General features: G+C 43.0%; 1 protein-coding gene across 1 annotated transcript in view; it reads right to left on the bottom strand.

Moving 5' to 3' along the window:
• The window catches only part of LOC119737705 (A disintegrin and metalloproteinase with thrombospondin motifs 7-like), a 34477-nt gene extending 20762 nt beyond the window's left edge, over nt 1-13715 (bottom strand). Inside the window, exons 1-4 of the mRNA XM_038212255.1 lie at nt 13216-13715; nt 8561-8952; nt 1461-1647; nt 591-787 (exon numbers count right to left, since the gene is read on the bottom strand). Coding sequence (XP_038068183.1) covers nt 591-787; nt 1461-1647; nt 8561-8952; nt 13216-13309 — 870 coding nt within the window. The 5' untranslated portion in view covers nt 13310-13715. The remainder of the gene's footprint in view (nt 1-590; nt 788-1460; nt 1648-8560; nt 8953-13215) is intronic.
• Between the last annotated feature and the right edge of the window lie 3884 nt (nt 13716-17599).

Genomic DNA, 17599 nt, shown 5'->3' with positions numbered 1-17599 from the left:
ATGTGGTTTGGCATTTAATCATTTGCCCTTGAGCATTCAACTGACGTCTTGCCATGATGACTGATAGCCAGGCAAATGATTCCAATCCCAACTGCAGCCCTTTTCACAACATGCAGGATTTTACACAGCTTACTTAACACAGCACTGAAATTCATAAAGGCAAGGAACTTGGTCACAGTGCCCAAAATGTTGTTGTAATCAATTAACAATAATGTGTGATGCGTGACTGAAATGAAACTCGTAGGGGTTGAGGCCAAGGATAAGAAGTATCTGCACAATCAAAAGTTTTCAAAATTGATCTCATGGTTTAGTGTACTTACTTGCAAAAAAGTCAGACAGACGCATTTTGTGGGACATACTGTTATTGTGCTAAACCTGTGGTGTTGTATGCACAGCTCAGTGCCAATTTTATCTCTTCGAACTACATGTATCTCAAAACATTGACCCAGCATGTAAAAATAGCGTCAGCAAAGTAGTAATTTCCTGCCTTGTCCTTTGAGTTTAAAGTCATTTGATTTGATTTGATGACTTAAATAAAATACATGTAATAATGAGATGTAAAGATACTTTTTGACAACTCATGAACTTACAATGTTCATGATGGTCAGGACGTAGGTCTCGATGTCCTGATCCCGGTAATACTGCACCATGTGTTTGTCTATGACGACCAATAACTCGACGTTTCGCTCCATACTTATCGATCGTCTTCGCCTCCGATGTCCTGAGGTCGTTTCGCGTTCCCCAGTGGCGCGTTTCTGCCGCACCTTGTCAAGTTTCTCAACTGATACTATAAAAAAATGGAAAATTTGAGATTGCCACAGACCCCCTCCCCCTTTTCACAAATTCACATACAAGACCGTGCATTCAGAAGCATCTATGAAAATTATCAAGGTCGTTATTACAACATCTTGAATTGATATTTGTCTTTTATATATTTCATTGTTCTAGAAGCATCAACTGTAAGTTTTCTTCTGCCCAAAGAGATTTCAGAAACTGGAAACAATTTTTGTTCAAAAGAAACAGAAAGAAAGTTTCCTCCCTTAAATTTTGACCTGAAGTTCGACGTTCACGGCCTTAATTTCACAAGCGGATCCAGAACACAATTGTTCAGGGGCCAATTTCACGGGGCTGCTAAGCTTAAACATTTGCTTAGCACAAAAAAGTCTGGCTTATAAAAGCAGGATTGCTTGTGGTTTTGCTTAGCATGAAAATCACATGGAGTTTTGGGTGGTAACCTGCTGTTATATGTCAGACTTTTTTCTGCTAAGCAAATGTTTGTGCTTAGCAGCGCCGTGAAATTGGGCCCAGGTTGTTTCACGTTTTGGGCCTTATTTGGCGCTATAAGGACCACTCTCTTTCGTTTCATAATTTCACTCAACATTGGAGGGAAGGGGGTGGGGAGGGGTACACCCCCTGCCACCTCCTCTCCCGGCCCCTCCCCCTCCCCCACATGCAAGTACCTTTGTTCTGTACGCCACAGAAATCTCCATTCTCGCTCTTGTCTACGTCACGAGCTTGCCTCGCTTGGTCTGGTACCGCTGACCGCTTGTACACCACGTGCGGGTGGTGTCTGGTACCTTGGCTTCTGGTGTAGTTCTTGACGGGCTCAATGAAAAACTCGCTTTCTTCAAGTCTGATCATTCCAATCTTTTTGTGACAAAAAGGATAAAAAGTGACCACCCTCGCAAGTTATGTTGAGAAACAATGGCAGGGAACATGATTCACATAATGGAACTCAACCAGAAAACGCAGATGTCAGAACAAATTATCAAACTATTTTAAACAAAATAATGTGAAAGCAAAAGTATTTTTGAAATTTTGTTGAAAATTTACGAAGCTAAACAGGACTGAACCACAACAAACAAAACACAATCAGAATTCTCTAAACAAAAGCGTGAAATGGAAACAAACATTATTTTGAAATGAGTTTTGTTTTTGCTCAAAGTCGGCGATACGAAAATTCCCTCCAACATTTAGTAGTGATTTCGTTGTAACTGGTGAACTGAAAGTAATCTATCCTTGAACTTTTCGAATTGAAAACTAATGGAACATTCCCATCAATTGTCACCTTATGCGCCGACCTCGAAACGTGAAAAACAACGTCTCTTTCAAAATCCCTCCAAATCACCCAGAACTTCCAGAAAAATATCATTCACCTTGGAACTAGGATTTGACGGATATATTACCTCTAATCCCCCTCTGAAATCGCTACAGGGGAATACCAAGCCAAGGGGCACCCCCCACGACCGCCGGTTTGCGAAACAAATCCAATTAAACGACAGGAAAATTGAGCATTGTGATGGATTTAGGATTAAGTGAACAAATTGCAGTGACATGTAACGACTCTTTGGGGGACCATAAACCTCCGGTTTCCCTGATCCATATTTGCCCTTGAAGTTTACCGGGAGTACAGGCACAATATCCCCAGCAGTTCGGTCAATCCCTTTACTTTATGCACAGCCATTGTTAATACTTTACCAAACAAACCTGATAATTTCATCGGTGCGTAAATAGAAATGTTGTCAGCCTTAACAAACACCAGCCGAGTTGTAATTGATAATTTCTTCCCCCCGCCTTGGCAAAACTAATCCAGCGGTTTCAGAACCAAAATGTTTCCTAAAAAAACGCCAAGAAGATTTGCCGGCGTCTGGACTTTATATTGGAAATGCCCACACAATTTACCAACACCTGTCTCAATTGGAAGCGGACAGGTGTTTAATTTGCCGCCAACATTATCTTGGCACATGCGGTGAATTTTCAACACAACACCTTTCATAAATGTTCTCGTTCCTGTCTTCCAAGCTGGTACAACTCTGGAGGCCGGGGGGTGTCGCCACGGGCCACACCCTCCTCGATTCCTGTGCCCCTCCCCTTCTCCCAATAAGAATTTGCCGAATTTGAGCTTTTAATTTAGTGAGCTTTTAATTTTTTTTAAACCCATTAAGTATCCCTTTCAGAATGAGAGGCACCAAGTTGGACCCATTCACGCCACTGCTGCCCTTGAAGAAACCATCAATGTGACGCCCATTGCCTTTATCACATTATTTTCCCGCAAAACCATGAACAATTCAGGAGCTCCAGTTATGTTTAGTTATTTCTTCTACCCTTACTCTACAAGGGCGGATCCAGAACACAATTTTTGGGGGCCCAAAAAGAAAATGTGGTCCCCCAAGAAGTGAGTCCAAACAATTACGGCGTGGGGCTTGGCTTAAGGGCCCCGACATTTTTTTGGATTCTAGATGCTCTATGGTGCGATCTGAGGCAATTTCTGACCACTTTAACCAATTTTATTTGAGGAAAAGGTGTTGGTGTACGCAGTGCCTTCCTTTATTGCGACGTCACTTAAAACAAATTGGGTTCTTTTTTTTCGGGGGGGGGGCATGGCCCCCGTTGGCCCCCCGGATCCGCCCTTGTTACTCTATACCTTTAGTCCTATAATCAGTCACAAATGCGAAACATAGAGTTGAAAGTGTTTGAATAAAATCCATTTAAAGCATTTTCCAACCACAACGAATGCCTCATTTCACAGGCCGACAGCATGCAGAAAGATCAGACATTTCCCCTTGCGCAATAAACAGGGAACTTGCCTAACGTCGCTATCCATTCGTCACTCACTCGATAAACGGAACAGAAATCAACCATTCGTAACTCAACAGCGGTGCCTACAAAACAGTCTTGGCGCCAAAAGCACAAAAGTTTCCATGCTTGCGCCCGCGCAGTTCGAGCAGCCTCCCTAGTGTTTTCATGTTTTTCTCTTTTTCTCCAGCTCATCGACGTGTATAATTTACACCGATGCTTATCCCGACAGCGGAGGGAGTCAGTCGTATTTGTTTTGCGCTGCCCGCTTCGACACGTTGACGCAATAAATCAAAGAGTTAATTTGGTACAAACTTGAACTTGTCTTGTAGAACACGCGGGACAGGAAGAGGGGGCGTTAAATCATTTCCCTGATCGACGCTTTCCGTTTCCTGTTAAAAATTAGGCCTCATTAGTCTTGTCTCTTTTATTCGTGCTGAAATTGTCAGGTGTTGAATTGTACTCTGTGCCAAAGGGTATAGCAAGATTAAGAGAGCTGCTTGTAAAAAACAAAATGCACTCAAGACGTTTTTGACGCATGCGTGGTGTTCAGTTTTGTTTCGTTGCTTTGTGTTGAAATTGTCAGGTGCTGATTTTACCTCTGTGACGAACGATCGGCAAGATTGCGAGAGTTGTGTATAGGCTAACAAAATGTCCAGAAGTTTGTGACGCATGCGTGGTGTCTAGTTTTGTTTTGATACTTTGTGCTGAAATTGTCAGGTGCTGATTTTACCTCTGTGACGAACGATCAGCAAGATTAATAGAGTTGTTTGGAACAAAATAATGCAGTCCAGAAGTTTGTGACGCATGTGTGGTGTCCAGTTTTGTTTCGATACTTTTGTGCTGAAATTGTCAGGTGCTGAAGTTACTCTGTGACACAAGCTTGATTAACTGAAGAGTAGTCAACAGGTTTTTGACGCATGCGTAGTATTCACGGGGACAAACCCAGCACTCAGATGGCGCAGCAAGCGCGGCAGTTTCTCAATTTTGAAGACTCTTTTTCCGACTTTGGGAATGAAAAAAAATATGAAAAATGGCTACCTAGATACGGAATCTCAGGGTTGTTGTTTTTTCCCCTTTCTGCCTAATTCGCGGTACAAATCGTGATGGATTATATTCTAGGGAGTGATTCAGCTCTGTCGGCGAGGCGAACATGAAGATTAACCGTTCCCCTGGGTCCGACCTCCCCGAGGTCAAGGTTACTCCGTGTAAGACACTTTTCATGCCGAGGGGTTCGAGGTTATTATTTAGAGGCACGATGAACCTTCCGACTCGATGTAACAAGGGCCATACACGTCCGATAAATCATCCACCTACAGTCCCTCAGGGAGCAATTTTGCTCATTGCTGACCTTTTTTATTTCCCACTAGAGCTTTACAGCTGCTTAATAAAGTCATAGTCAATCGCAATAGGTTGCGAAACTATGTGGTTCTGAAGTCTAGTTCCCAATCGAAGACAGACCACAAAATCGTGCAGTAATTCCTTATATATCGCAGTAAATGACATTTAAAGCAATGCCACATTTTTTTTTATGTTATCACATGACGACAGACAAAAATGTGATTGCATTTTTATGGAATTATTATACTATTAAAAAAAGGATATTAAATTTGATGCCTTCTCTTTGGGTGGTAAAAGCGTAAATATTTCAAACATCCGAGATTGTTCTTACACACAGGTTGCACCCTCGCGTTGGATTGCACGATAACCGTATCCTGCATGGTGGCCATGTCATTAGATCGCATAGATTATAAGGAGAGGAGGAATTAAGAGGCGGAGCTTCCTGAGCCCCCCAGTGGACATTACCCCCCCCCCCCCGGCAACCCTCTTTCTTCGGTCGTTTGTACACTGTAAGCCCATGCTAATGTGAGCCCAATGGCGCTGCTAATGAGGGATGTAATTTGTTCTTGCTAATATTCTCCGTGGTTTTTTTTTCAGCTACAGTGCGCAAAATATAGGTAGCACTAGCATGCATCGAAGCAACAAAATTTACTTGACATGAAATTGGGAAATTTCTGTCAAAGTTTTGAAATTTGAGCTGATAGCTTTTCACCTCAACCTGATCCGAGTATTTGACGAGAAAAAAAAATGCACTTAAATTGCAAAATACCACATGTTTTTTTCTTTGTTTTCCTCTTGTAATTCTGGATGGGATAACACTTAAGATAACCCCTCCTCATGTTTCGGCATTCCACACAGTATAGAGTGGCACATCGTCACTCCGCGGTATCTGAGGCTTGAGCGTGTTTTGCGGCCTCTACGTCGACCGTCAACTGCCTCAGATAACCGGGCATTAACATCGAGTGGCGCTCGCTATAAGTGATAAGTGTTTTCGTGTTCGTCCCAAAATGATCTCATTTCGCCTTTCGGTTTGGAGTTGCGAAATCCATTGCCTTTTTGGACTGTACGTACGGATGAACTTGCACAATGTGTCGAAAACACAGGGTGGATTTACCTTTCAGAAGGGGGGGGGTGATATCAAGGGGGGGGGGGGGTTGAGAGAAGGCGCCCTGCTAGGGGGATACGGAGACATGCCCGGAAGGTTTTGAAATTGTTATACGATGTTTTCTCCTGCGTTCTAAGGCAATTTGATAATGAATACAGGAACTTTCGCATTCTATTTGTTAGTTTTTGGCCAACTTTAGTTTCATGAAACTATTCAGCGGCTGGGGGGGGGGGACAGTTGACCAAAGAAATTGACTAGAGCGTGTTATGAAGCACGTTTTGAAGTTGACCCGCCGGATTGCCGTTCCGGTGTTCTACCAACTGAGCTATCCAGCCCCGCCCCTATGTTGGCTTTTTCCCATAATGCCAATGATAATGTCTTTATCAAGGGGCGCTAGTCAAAGGAGCGGCGTAGCCGGGGGGGGGGGGGGTTGGATGTTACAGTTGGGGGGGTGAGGGCGCCCAATTTCAGTTGAACGTTTGTCCATGTTATTGGACAAATAAATCTCCATGGGGGAACTTCGTCCCCAGTGCTTCTACATTTTCAACCTCGTTTCCAATAGTTAGCCCTGGATGGGAAACTTTCTTACTGTATCCTGATTCGATACCGCAATTAGCAGATAATGGATGTATATTGGTCTTGGACCTATTGGTATTTCTAACGTGCATTGCGTGTTTTCACGTTCATTGTAATTATTACGTCCACACCTTCTCCAAAATAATCATTTCCTTTCCAATCTATTTATATGAAATGTAATACTGCGTATGGATAAGATTGTAAGTAGGAATTTATAATGAATCCTGTCAAATCGTTTTGATTGTAAATGTAAAAAAAAAAAAAAAACTGTACCGTTAATTAAGGATCGAATTTAATGACGACGCCCCCCCCTTAATCCAACCTGGATCCGCCCCTTAGCTCGAGACACTCTCGTACATCCACTTTCATCATGTGCTACACATTTTTACATGTCATGGGAAAAATGTTCAAGTTGTTTGCGCAATTGACTCTGTCCCCGTGGGTCTACCCCCATGGGTATACCCCCTAGCCTACCGCCTGCGGGTTGTCTGAAAAGTTCAAGATCACCTTCAAAACCCTCAAGAGATACATCAATATTAACCGCGAATGTTCCAAGAAATATCAATTGAATTGGAGGTCATTAGAAGATAAATATATTTTTTTTAGTGGGAGTGAAATTGTATCAAATAGATATCTGTATCTGTATCATATAGTCGGCAAAGCATCCGGGGGGAAACATCACACCAACTTAGACAGAAGACAGGAGAAGATATTACAGTTTTAGATTAGGTCAATACTTGTTAGATCTAACAAAATTGACGACTAATAATTAACCAGCGACCGTAGATTATGATTAAAGACAGTGTAGAGCTAAGATTTGTTAAAGTATATTCCGGTGCCAAAATCGTGCAAGCACGTACACGGGTAAAACATTGTTTCCGATTTAAGGAATGCATTGCACATTGAGTTGAAGCCTTGGCAATCAGATCACTCATCGTAAACAAAACATGAAATTCCATTCCATAACGCAACCATCCGGAAAACTATGAGGCACAGCTCCACTCGTACGTGATGTGTGACGGGAAGTCTGGTTCTTGTCTCCCCGTGTCAACACTGGGATGTACACTTGATAAAAACCAGACTCTCCATTGTTTCATAAGCCACAAACACACAAATACACTTGTTTGCTCATAATGTCGACCGCAGTTGAACTTGCAGTGAGTTAAGAATGATTTGTGTTTATTCGGCGGCTCCTTTATTATATAAACAGATTCGGAATAAAGATATTTCATTAAAGTTTTTCATCTTAAAGTGAATAACAAAGAAAAAAACACGCCTTGGGAATTCCAAATTGTGTCAAACAAAATAGTAAATGCTATTAATTTTATGAAGTAGTTTGGATTAAATGAGATAAATTATGGGTAATGCAGAGGTAAAAGTATGCAAATCCTTTCCCCGTATATTATCAATTTTTTTAAAGTGAAGTCAGTCGTTACAAGTCATCATAAAGCATCATCACAAGACAATCACAAGGTAATTTCGTCGCAAGCTGCGTCATAGGCATTTCTTGGCCGTCCATCACAAGGTATAACCTTAGGCCAACTTGTGATCTGTTTTGTGATTTGACTTGTGATTGGCTTGTAATTGACATGATTACACCTGTAGTCGCCAGAAAGATTTGTGTGTGTGTGTCTTACGAGGGAAGCTGCGGGCCAACCAATTTGTGTTCATGCACAACAGAGTGACCTGATTGTGCCGTGTAATTTTTGGAAGGAGTAGTGTTTTGAGTACAAAAATCAGGTTTTTAACCCTAGTGACTCCATAATGACCTTTGACGGTCAGTGCATGGAGACCCATTAAAGTGACACAACAGAGGGACGGGGCATGAGGGACAAGTTGATATATATAGCCATGCAAGGCTGCACTGGAACGTTTGTTACTAACTAACTAACTAACTAACGGAGAGACACGGCAATTTGTTGAGCTGCTATCCGCAGCTAAAAAGTTGAAATGTGTACTTACAACGCCGTCGCATGTACTAACGGCCACCCGTGAATCGCGCCGTCCGCGTACATGTCCGTTGAAATGACAGTGGCGGACGTGGTCGATGCGTCCCAACCGTGCCTCCGACACGTTCCTCCCACGTCTCTCCGCCACAAAACCCGGTGCGATCAGACGATCACTCCGCTGCAGTTGGAGATGGAGATCTTCTCCGGACAAACTCAGTTTGTAGTGGACTGAAGATGGGGACTTTTCTTCGCCGCCTTGAACGGGAAGTTTCGAGTCCTGGCCAGGTGCCGAGTTGTGGCGGTCAACTCGGACCCCGCTCAGATCGTGCGAGATGAAAACCCCATTGCCGTCCACTAGGGACGGGATGACGATTTCGAAATCGGTCAAGGACTTGATGAAATCAGCTGCAATAGAAAAAGGGGGATAATTTGTTCTTATACCCGTAGCAAAAATTGACAACTTAACATTGATTTTGCATTCATTATTAATGATGTTCAAGGGTCGTTTGGAGTCTTGGAGATAAGGCCCATTTTAAGAGGTGGGTTAATTGTTGACGTGGGAGTCCAAAGTATTCCTGGAACAGGCGATTATGGTTAGGAAAGTGGAAGAAGAAATTATCAATTTAGAAATCCTATAGGAACCAGATGGATGATTCGGAAAAGGAAGATTATAATGCGCCTCCCTCAAATCCTCACTATTCCCCGCCCCCAGTCCCCACCACCCCCTCAAAGTTATTCTGGAATATTGGTGCTACACCATGCATTAAGCTTTGGCATCTTGTAATGATGTGTTTGTAACAAATATATTTTAATTTGTACACTGCTTTGACCAACACAACAATAAGTGATTCAAACTAAAACTCCGCAAATTTTGTCAAGACATATTTTAATATCCAAATCTATAGCCCTCTTCTTTTCCGATAATCGTATTAGGCTCTACCGCATGGTTTAGTCTCCCCAGGTAGTGGTTTATTTTTCCCACGCCACCCTCCATCAAAGTGAGACGGGGGTCAAGAAAATCTATGCCACGCCAAGACTTCACCTGTCCGGATGCTGGTGTTTTCAAAGACAACTGCGATCAATTTGTGAGAGTGATTCACTTGTACCATCATTGTACAAACACGAGACAAAACAAGTTTCACGAAGACAAGTCCGATTGTCCCAAGTATCAATCATGAAGACGGTAACGTGAATCGAATAATTGTTTAGGAAGTGTTGTCTTCGAATACTGTGGTCATTGTTTTTTGTTCCAGTGATCCCAAGATCCCTCACGTGATTAGCCCTCTGCCCCTACGGATTGTATGGCTGTCCCTTTCCTCTGTTTCGAGTCCGGTCCGATCACAGTTTTCATTTTTCAAATCTGTCAGTTCTTCACCAAGGAAGTATTCATTGAATCTCACTCTTACTTAGCTCACTATCATCATCACCCTGCATCATTACTCATTTCGATATCTTGAACATCTTCACTTTTGTAACAGACATGTACCTATACGCTCGATGGAAGATATTCCTGAATCAGATGCTACGGCCGCTTATGTGGGTAGTGTGGCCTAGTGGTTAGGGTTCGTGACTCATGATCAGAGGGCCAGGGGTTCGAATCCAGCTGATGGTCATAATTATGACCTTGTCCTTGGGCAAGCCACTTAACCCCACTTGCCCCTCTCCACCCAGGAGTATTAATGGGTATTGGCATTAGCTGGGGAGTAACCTGCGATGGACTAGCATCCCATCCAGGGGGAGTAGAAATATTTCAGTCGTTTCATGCTACTGAAACCGGAGATAAACGCCGGCCTGATGGGCCACATTGGCTTGTGACAGACTTTACTTTTTTGGGGGGGGGACGCTTATCAAAAATACTGATAGACTTTATTACCATTGTGCATGACTTAAGAAGGCGCTATGCCATCGGAATTCAACAAATTCAAATTCTCACTTCTCCAACCTTTAAAATAAAGTTAAATGTGCAAATTCGCAATATGACTGACAGGCACTGAAATCTTCCCATAGCCTTTAACATCGATAAGTAAATAATCCACCACATGGCTGCAATGTAAGTCCACGAGATACAAAACAAAAACCACAAACACCTAAGTCTCCCGGGCCTGAGTTCTCTCGTACATTTCGTATCACTACTCGGAGACCGAAACCTGTCTTCGATTATCATCCAGCCAAGATTTTCACGCCAGACTAGACGAAGATTGATTGAATTATGATCCTCTCTAGATATAAGACTTCACTCTTTTACTCCAAATTCACCGTAAGGAGTTCCCGTCCTTGCTCCGTTTAAGTCAAGGCGATTCGGAACGCCAACATCGTGTATGTGTGCGGATCTCCCTGTTGTTTTTAGGCCAAGAGGTCATGGTGATTTTAAACACGTTTTTCTTTTACTGACTTACATGCCGACCGTCGTGAAATCGGCCCACCCTCCAGTGCTCCACTGAGAGTGCGAACAAGAGTCAAGCATTTTCTTATTAAGCTGAGAGAAAAATAAATACTGGGGGAGAAATATAGGCCAATGTTTGTTTTCGGTAGATCGGGTGCACGCGACAGGTACAATGTACTACTGAGACCTTCTAAATAGAGGCTACCATGTTTTTACCGGTGTTTATATCTTGGGTCTGCATTTTGGCATGTAAAGCAACTGCTAACTGACAGTTTGTTGAAATCCAAATTGATACATGGTAAACGATGAACGCACGTGGCACTTCAAGGTGCACTTTAGCTCGACATTATTTTGATGACCATATTTTGTACCTCGAAATTCATTAGCACAATAATTAAACAGAAACATTTTTCATAATTTCGTGAGAAACGCGTTTTAGAGCCCCAAAGTCGCATTTCCCTTTCCAATAGATTCCCTTTTAAGTCAAGACATTTCAGGCAGGTTGTATACAGGTTTTTTTGTTCAACTTTGGTAAATTAAAGGACAGAACGATTACTGTTAACAACTTACACCTACAAAAATACTATAACTTTATTGATATATTCACCGACCTAATGCTGTTTTTATTTTCAAATAAACCCACTTAAATAGTTGTTAAGAGTCAAACCAGCCAGCAAGCTCGATGGTCGAGTGGTAAGACGTCTGCACTAGTAAGTAGTAGGTCGTGGGTTGGAGTCCCACAGAGTAAGTTTGTGAATTGGCTCACGTGCCCTCGTACAAGTTGGACAACACTATACTTAATTTATATTAAGAATAGTGTTGTAGGGCAAAACCAACTTTAAAAAATGAAATCAATGACAATTGTCAACGTGTAGGTACTGCCAGCATCTAAAACACATTAGATAAAATGCACCGACATGAGATGTGTTCCCATACAGGTCTCATACCGAACTTTACCCAGGAAAAGTACTTTGATTAATGTAGGTCAGTGTAGATAAGGACCGACAGCCAAACCACTTGTTGAGCCTGCCGTACCTAGGCGCCTCTGCCCTACCCTGCCCCTCTAGGGGCCTCAGGCGGTATGGTGGGACTGGCAAAACACTGCCAAACCAAAACACAAGAAGTTGTCACGATCTTTGAAGAGTATACGTGTGCATGGTATCTTTGATTGTTCTGTTTTGCTAGTAAGAAGGGAATATGATGATGTAACTAAGAAAATCAGATCTTCAAACTACACTCAGGGGCGGATCCAGCTATATGGGGGGGGGGGTTTCAAGGGGAGGAGGTTTTGCACTTGCAGGATGTGCTGCTTTTTTTGCATGATTTTCCTATTTTGTTGGCGGCCAAAAGGGGTGGGGATCCGTCACTGATACTACTACAAAAAAGACAAGGCAAGCTTTAAAGGGAAGATACAACATTTGCAAACATCACAAAACGAAATGTTCAAATTATCGCGAAATGCCTTATACTAGATTGTTAGGGAATGACAGTCTAAAGCATCCTGTAAAATCGTGGCCCCCGATGTGCTGACATTTTTAAGAAAAATTGTATTTTTCCAACGCTGGTCGGCCGACCAGCGTTGGAGAAAACTGGCTATTTTTCAAAAATTGCTCCGAATTTTTCATAATTAGTTATTCTGCATTTTCTTTGCAATTGATTACACACCTGTGAAGAGGTACAAGCCTGCTAGACTGATTCTCTGACCTTACAATTCCCCAAAGTCTATTAATTGCTCCGTTTTATCTTATAAGTGGGGTAAGGGAACCAGACTGCAAATACATGATTGGTTTTCTTGGTTTTCCCAGCATCTACAAACCCAAAACGTGAAAAAAGTCATTTTAACAATATTTGCTATAACATACTAATCCTCCAAATTCATTTATTTCCGAAAAATGCAGCAACAGCAAATGTTGTACATTAGTCTTGGTCACAAAGTCAGTCGTTCAGTGAGATGTACAAAGAGGACTTTATAGGCTGGCCCTCTGGGACCATCAAAAATAAAGACAACTCAATGGAAAATAAGCAATCTGAATATCCGAGGAAGATGTTACTATTTACTGTGTTTGCTTACGAATCTCGATGACATGATTCACATTGATTTAGTTTCCCACGGGTAATTAGAAGGTAAAAATTCCTCACAGGTCATCAAATGTTACTTTAGCTGTCTTAATTGTTGCAACTCGATGATTTGGCCATGTGAAATGATGCCCTTGTGTAAGCTAAAAAAAAAAGAAGATTTTTTTTGAAGAAAACAAATTCTAGGTTTTTCGTTTCGTGTCACCTACCTTGTTCTGGATGATTGAACTCTATTGAATCTTTTGTCGGCAGTGTCTGTCCAAGACACACGAGCGTCACGATGACGTAACAGACCGTCAACATGGCGAAGTATTCAAGTTCACCTTGAGAGGAAGTTGTTCTTGAGAGTCAGTAGAGGCATGCACAACCGACGCCTCGGAATTCCGTCGAATTTTGGCAAGTTGGCGTGAACGTGCAGTTGTACCTGTAGTAATACGGAGTGCATGTGTGGAGAACTAGTGCTAGACTGCACGTATGTAGTGTTAGCGGCGAATGATCACAATGTCTTGTAGTACAGGACCTCACACTGTTTCAACAAGTACAAGTTCACCCGACAAGTTGAAGCCACGGGGCCCGACGACTAAACTTGTGAGAATGTGGGAACCAGGTTTGTTTTTATACGCAGGTCTGGACCTAAACAAACATCACAGCTGGATAAGCCCCGGTGTGGTGTACATGTAGCGCGGGCTAAACTGTAGCTGGTTGGCTAGTGGCGCGTACCGCGTTGCGTTTATGAATGAAAATCATGTAGTAAAATAAAGTGGGCGGGGCAGCACCCGCTGCGCATGTTGAATAGCGCACTTGACGTCACGTTGCCGCGCATGGCGTGACTTTTGACATCTCAGCGGGTCTTGGCGAGTCAGGTGATGTAATGTTGGCATCACGTGATGAACGAATTCTTGCTTGAAAGGTTTGGACACTGTAGATCTCAACAACCAGCTCGAATTTCAAGAGGATGGGAAATTGAACTTCCCATAATAGGAAGCTGTGAAATTATTCATCTGATTTTGAGAAAATTGCCGTGGTGAAGTCTTGAAAGTTTGCATACTGGCTTACACGGTCTCTTAATTATCAACGATGACCTCCCCCCTCCCCCCCCCCCCCATCTTTCTCCTGCCAAAACGCCAATGATGGATTTTTAATTACCAGTTATCACGGACATCATTTCTGAAACTGCTGTAATTTGATTTAAACATTACTGTAATTAACCAAGTGGGCCAAATACAGCTGATTGCTTTGAAAGGAGGATGGGCAAGAGTAGGATTTTTTTGATGAGTGACGTTCAAGTTTAGAGGAAGGGTGGATGATGGAGGTTGGGAACATCATCATTTTGGGTCCCATTTTTTTGCGTACTCCATGTTTTGCAAGACCCACATTGGCACCATGCCATTAACGCCTTGGGCCAAGACATTTATTTCTTCATCAATAACCTCTTCGCTTCCATGAAATTCCAATTTGAAGAGCAGGCAAACCCGGACATGGACTCGACCCAAAAGTCAATTTTTTCAGGTTTCGGTAAAAACACCGGGATATCAGACGTAATCAGACTTAATTTCGAGTTATGAAAGAAAAGAGCTGAGATTGCCAAAGACGCAGCTGTCTTCGTTGAGATGATCTACGAGGCAGCTAGCTGAACCAGTCCATGTCCCTCAACATAATTGCCAATGATGTTCCCAAAATGTTTCCATATGTCGGCGTAAATGGTACAAATATGTGCTTGAGAGTTCGAGCACGTCTTGCAGATCACATGGGCTAGTAAACTGAACGTGATTGCTGCTGAAGAATTATACAGTCCGATGGAATGCCACACGATGGCGTATCTGTTGGGGGAGGGGGGGGCGTGGGGCATGCCCTACCCTTGCTCGAAGCCCCCACTCAGAATTTTCGGAAGACAAAAAATTGCTGAGATCGTTATCATTAAACACGCATTGAGTGCCTCCTCCGGAAAATGAGGCCTCGGAGTGCCCCCCATGGCCGTCACGAGGGGGGGGGGGGGGGCAAGGGGGGCCGCTCCCCCCCCCCCTCCCCCCGGAAGAGCCAAAAAGAAAAAAGGGGGAAAAGGGGGAAAAAGAAAGAAAAAGAGTGAAATAATATGGTTGCTAATTTAATGGGTCTGGGGGGAATATCCCTGCCCACCCCTCCAAGAATTATCAATCGGGAAATTAAATGCTGGGAAAAAATAGGGATTTTTTGGGGGGAAATGTGCTTTGTCCCCCTCTAGAAAAATCCTGGCGACGCTCATGCCCCCCCCCCCCTGCAGATTGACCTCAGTTGACCTCAAATGAGGTGGAGGGTCGAAGCAGAATGTCCAGGCATTCGGTTTGCATAAAGGTTCCTCCTTCGTCGTAAATCCTTTCAAGACCCTTCTCCCGCTCTGTAAAAGAGGCTTCTTTAGCATGTGACATAAAACAGAGGGTGTTTTTGGCACTATCTGGACAAACATGATTACCACTAATTACAATTTTGACACGTCGCCTCCATTAAGCGCGGTTCCTAATCAGCAGCATCGATGCTTTAACCGGATCTATACTGCAAGTTGTTACTTAATCATCGAAACCTATTGCAGAGCAATTCATCACTAGGGTCTGTAACCAATTAGAACATCCCTTTAGTAGCTTTGATTCTTGTAATGTCAACCAAATGGAATTGTGTTCTTTACGTTTATCCGGCTGTACATAGTGTTCACCAATACCTTAACTTGTATACACCAAACTGATCATGACGTTGTCCCTATGCGGTAACGTGTACGCCAGTAAATGACAAATTGATTAATCAGTCATCATTGATTAGTAATAATTATCGATCAGTGTTGAAAAATAGCATCCCATCCCAAGTCGAATTCCCACGAAAAAAAACGGGCAATCTCAGATTCCGTGCCAGATCCTGTTTGGGTCTTTGCCTGCCAAGATAAACGCGATTGGCGCATGCGCAGACCGCCGCTCCTCATTGGCCAATCATCAAGTAAACCGATCATGACAGGTGGATTTTCTGACGTACACAATGTCGGGTCAGAGCAGTGGGTTGGGTTGAGGCACCTCTACTGACGGAGCGATTTCAGACTTGTTTGAAGTCTACCGCCACATTCAAGTCACATAAACACGTCACTATGTAAACTGACTTTGGCATCAGACTTCATGCATTTGTCGAGGCGCGTAAATGGAAATAAAGACACACATGGGATGCTATATAATGTGAGCCATCATAGGCATATGATCATCATTATCATGATCGTGACGCAGACCACAACTCCAAGATTTCATGTCACACATGAGAACCCCATAAACCAATTTCCACTCACTTAACATTAATGTGATCCACTTTGTAAAAGTTATTGAGTCAGCTGTCGTTGGGAAACTTTCGTTTGGAAGTTCGCTTGAAACATGTAGCTATGTACATGTACTGTTTCTTTGAACCTGGGGATCGGGACTTTGAAGCATTGATATTGGAAAGTCGTCGAGAGAAAAGTGTAGTTATAAAGGGTACGCCTTTTGTGGGGGTGGGGGTGGGAGGAAACATACTCCGACGTGGGGACTGGAACCCCCTCGTAACCACGCCCGTGCTTCAAGCTACTGTTGTAGTCGAATCAATCACAATTCCAGTCACAAGTAAATCACAAGTCGGGTCACAGGTAACAGGGGATGAACAATAACAAAGGAATGCCTTTGTCACAGTTCATTTGAATAGCTTGTGACGTGACTTGGGACTGGAGGACTTGTGATTACTTGTGGTGACTTGTGATGGACTTGTGATTGACTTGTGATTGACTTGTGGTTGACTTGTGATTACTTGTGGTGACTTGGGATGACTTGGGATGACTTGTGATGACTTGTGATGACTTGTGGTGACTTGTGATGACTTGTGATGAACTTGTGATGGACTTGTGATGAACTTGTGATGGACTTGTGAAGGACTTGTGATGACTTGTGATGACTTGTGATGACTTGTGATGGACTTGTGATGGACTAGTGATGGACTTGTGATGGACTTGTGATGGACTTGTGATGAACTTGTGATGGACTAGTGATGGACTTGTGATGGACTTGTGATGGACTTGTGAAGGACTTGTGAAGGACTTGTGATGGATTTGTTTATGGACTTGTGAGGGACTTGTGATGGACTTGTGATGGACAGGTGATGAACTTGTGATGGACTTGTGATGAACTTGTGATGGACTAGTGATGGACTTGTGAAGGACCTGTGAAGGACTTGTGATGGACTTGTTTATGGACTTGTGATGGACTTGTGATGGACAGGTGATGAACTTGTGATGGACTTGTGATGAATTTGTGATGGACTAGTGATGGACTTGTGATGAATTTGTGATGGACTTGTGATGGACTAGTGATGAACTTGTGATGGGCTTGTGATGAACTTGTGATGCACTTGTGATGGACTAGTGATGGACTTGTGATGGACTTGTGATGGACTTGTGACGGACTTGTGATGGACTTGTGATAGACTTGTGCTGGACTTGTGATGGACTTGTGATGGACTTGCGATGGACTTGTGATGGACTTGCGATGGACTTGCGATGGACTTGTGATGGACTTGCGATGGACTTGTGATGGACTAGTGATGGACTTGTAAGACTTG

The sequence above is a fragment of the Patiria miniata genome, unplaced genomic scaffold, assembly GCF_015706575.1.
Source record: "Patiria miniata isolate m_02_andy unplaced genomic scaffold, ASM1570657v1 HiC_scaffold_10, whole genome shotgun sequence".
Taxonomy (NCBI): domain Eukaryota; kingdom Metazoa; phylum Echinodermata; class Asteroidea; order Valvatida; family Asterinidae; genus Patiria; species Patiria miniata.
This window is presented reverse-complemented; position numbering and strand designations above follow the sequence as displayed.